We start from the raw sequence: 3,844 nt of genomic DNA on the forward strand, positions 1-3,844 counted from the left end.
GGTAGTCTAGTGCAACAGGCTTTTTCTTCCAAATGGGAGGTCAAGGGTCAAACCTCGACATAAATACGAAAGTCATTGCGTTAATAGATCCATGTCCTCTACCCTATGGGAACTATTCTGATTCACTGTGCGTTTTGGTGAGGTCATGATGATTTAGGTGAGCTGATGTCTCACCAAGCCCTTTACCTAATTGGGCGAATAGGACATTTCATGGCGACTGAAGAACTCCTCTAGTCTCCCCCTCCTACCCTTTTATTCAGGAAAAAAAATCAGCATTTGATCCGATCCCTCTATTCTTCTCCAACTGCTGTTCCATTTTTTTAAATTTCGATTTCTTTTTCAACTTTCTAAATTTGAAAATAATTATTTTAATTTTCTGAAAGTATATTTTTGTAAACCAGGTTAATAAATTGAGTTACTCGAATTGGCTAATATTCGGTTTATTAAGTTGTGTGTTAGTAGTGGGTGGCATGGCATATCGTGATTGCCACACATGTCAATGAATCGGACGTGTCGGTATTGGGTAACATGGCGGAATGTGATTAGTACATGTGGAAGGAAGAAGTAGGAACAATTGGTATAGTCTTGTGGGCGTAAAATGCAAAAGCAAAATGTGAAGGATCAAAAGTACTAGGGACAATATATATAAATAATGAACGAACTCAATACTAGGATACACCAGAATGTGTACCCCTAAACAATGCCATTACCAGATCTGAGTTTTCAACTTTATTTCAATACTTAATTAGGATGTTTGGATTTTGTTAACAGCGAAGAAGAACATAACATGGAAACACCTTATGCGATCATGATTGTGCAGAAAACTATTGGAGCGAACTGATGAATGAGGCTGGTTCTGGTGGAACGGAAACCTCGACCGCCCCATCGAGCATTTGAGCAACTTTCTTCATAGATGGCCTCAGAGATGGGTCTTCTTGTATGCACCACATTGCTATCATCACGAACCTGCGGACTCTCTTCATGTCTCCAATCATCTCCTCGTCGCCATCTACAATTAGACCGAGCTCCTCTTTATGGTAGCAATCGTACACCCAGTCAGAGAGTATCATCTGAGCCTCATCTTTCAATCCAAACTCACAGTTCTTTCTGCAGCAAATCAGTTCAAGCAACACAATCCCAAAGCTGTAGACATCCACTTTAACCGAAATCGGTAGGCTTCTGAACCACTCTGGAGCTAGGTACCCTTTTGTCCCCCTGACTACAGTCATGGTTCGCGTTTGGCCTGTCATTAGAAGCTTTGCCAACCCAAAATCTGAAATCTTCGCCGTTAGACACTCGTCGAGGAGGATATTCTGCGGCTTTATATCACAGTGAATGATCTGCTTGCTGCTCTCCTCATGGAGGTACAAGAGACTCCTCGCGACCCCACAGGCAATCTCGATCCTCTTGAACCAGCTCGGCCTCGAACCTCCAAACAGAAAGTCAGCCAGCGAACCATTAGGCATGAAGTCATAAACCAAAATACGGTGTTGCCCCTCTTCACAGAACCCAATAAGTTCGACGAGGTTCCTGTGATTGGTCCTTCCTATTGTGCTCATTTCGTTCTTGAACTCCCTATCGCCTTCAGAAGTAATCTTTTCTAACACTTTCACTGCGATAAGACTTCTCTCATTAGATGTCAGAACTCCCTTGTAAACTACCCCGAAAGCTCCCTTGCCCAGCTCTTCGGTGAACCCACCTGTCGCTACTCTGAGTTCCTCGTATGTAAAACTCAGCATACTAGAGAACCGATTTATTGGGTGCCCATGCACAGTTTCAGGCTTTTTGTCGTGATTGAATCGGAACCAAATCAGAAGAATTAAGAGAATTAGGATCAAGTTTAATGCTGCAGAGCTGCTCAGAATGACTGATCCGACGATAATCATGGGCCTGTTCTTGTCCTTCTTTGAGCCAGCGGGCGGAATATTCAAAGTAGAGTTATCCTTACTCACCTTGATGAGGGCTTTTCCCCCAACACTGGGGTCCATCTTTCCATTTGAGAGAGGCATTTTCTTCTTCCAACAGGTGCCGTCTCGAATTATTGCAACATCGCATAAGCAATCGCTCAGACAGACCTGGGCGCAGAAGTCCTCGTCCACATTGTCATAACGCTCATAATCAGACAATGGCCAGTCGGTGTTGATCATCTCGTTTATTCTGAATAAATCTGTTTCGAGCATAGCTGAAGATGGAGATTATATCGGTCAGATGTTTAAGAAAGCAAATTTTTGCGGTCTTGTTCTTGCGTATTGTATATGATCAAGTTTTATAGTAATACCTTTGTCGCAACTCTGAGGTAGAAAGTCCGGCTTGCATCCGTTCATCTCGTCTGATGGATCCATATAGCTGTATCCAAGAGGGCATCTGCATTTCGGCCTCTGGTTGTCTCCGAGGATGCAATAGCTGTTCCAACCGCATGTCCCAGCACCAATAGATTGCCTCATACTTGTGCAGATGTTCGATGGAACCGGTGAAGCAACTGGGGACCAGCCCATGGACCTCCCAGAACTCAAGCTTGCATCTTTTGGGTAAACATACTGCCTGAACACTCCATCGTACTCGAGGACCGCTCTCTGGTAATTAGTGCTCGAGACTGTCCCAGACATCATAGTATAAACCACAGAACCGTTCTTTGCAGCAAGATAGATCGGACCTGTCCGATTAAAAATCAACTGATAGCCATAACCTTGACTGGTGTACCAGTAGGCGTCATCATACACCGGGCGAGTGTGCATGTTGAGATTCCCATCTTTGCTCTGCAAGCTGAGCTCGAATCTACCCCTCGAGTAGTTCATGGCAGAGTACCGAGAGACAATTTTGGTGTCTTGATCTAGCACCTGTGTAGGCATGATTGTATCGGAAGGTTCGTTGAAACTCTCCCACAGGTTGGAGCCTGTTTGATCTGCTAAGACAAAGTTTCCGGTATCCAGAATGGCAGCATGAGAAACTCCGGTACCGGTTCCCCGGGCCCAAAGCTGTTCCCCCTTGTGATCACTGAGCACTAAACTCCCTGTCCTGGTCAAATCGACTTTGGACCCTTGAGGAGCTAACTTATCCCCGTTTGCAAACCAGATAACTGTTTTTTCTGGTATCTTATCAAACCAAATGGCCAGTAGGAAGCCCCCATTTCCAATCCTCTGGAACCCAAAGGCGAAGTCTCCTGAGGATGATTTCCATGAGGAGTTCCGATCATCTGCGATGAGAGATGAGCCCAAGGTTATGTTGCTCTGAGCTTGGGCTGGAATGGCAAACGGAAGAAGAGGGAGAAGAAGCAGAACTGTAAGGGTAGTAGAAGCCATGACAGAGCCGGTGCTTGTGCAAGAGATCGATACTGAGTTTTGGCTTTTGTTTACGGGACAGAAATCAATACTGGGATTTAAAATGCCAATTTCCCGTCCTTTATAATTGGATTTAAGGCGGATCTTCTTAACAAGAATATAATGTACGCACGCTCTCACCAAATAATTAAGAGGTTGAATATTTAATACTCATTGAGACTATCGTAATTCCTTAATTAGCTATTAAAATTTCATTTTATTATGCTAGACCCATAAATTTCCCTTGTAATAGAAAAATGATGTACCTAATTTGCCCTTAAATTACGCAACGCAACGCTCTTTCCTGTGACTTCTCAAGTCTTCGGAGCGTCTGGACCACTCAAAATTTAAGGGGGTCCTATCAATGTAATTGTCTCTTACAATCAATGCCCTTGGGATACTGGTCATTGAATAAATTGAATATTAGTTTTATTAGGTCATACGTCTCCCTTATATTAGAAAAAAATAATATTTACTAAAGTGATAATGAATGAGTAAATAATTATTCAAATATGTGTAAGTGATTA

At 43.2% G+C, this 3,844-nt stretch overlaps 1 protein-coding gene across 1 annotated transcript; it reads right to left on the reverse strand.

Annotated features, from left to right (window-relative positions):
- Positions 1-628: 628 nt before the first annotated feature.
- Positions 629-3,392, reverse strand: LOC116200716 (G-type lectin S-receptor-like serine/threonine-protein kinase LECRK3). The gene is made up of 2 exons (XM_031531574.1): positions 2,279-3,392; positions 629-2,182 (listed from the first exon to the last, which is right to left on the reverse strand). Exons 1-2 carry the CDS (start codon positions 3,297-3,299, stop codon positions 825-827), a joined length of 2,379 nt encoding a protein of 792 aa, XP_031387434.1. The 5' UTR covers positions 3,300-3,392; the 3' UTR covers positions 629-824.
- Positions 3,393-3,844: the final 452 nt, after the last annotated feature.

The sequence above is a fragment of the Punica granatum genome, chromosome 3 (genome assembly GCF_007655135.1).
Source record: "Punica granatum isolate Tunisia-2019 chromosome 3, ASM765513v2, whole genome shotgun sequence".
In the NCBI taxonomy this organism is placed as follows: Eukaryota; Viridiplantae; Streptophyta; class Magnoliopsida; order Myrtales; family Lythraceae; genus Punica; species Punica granatum.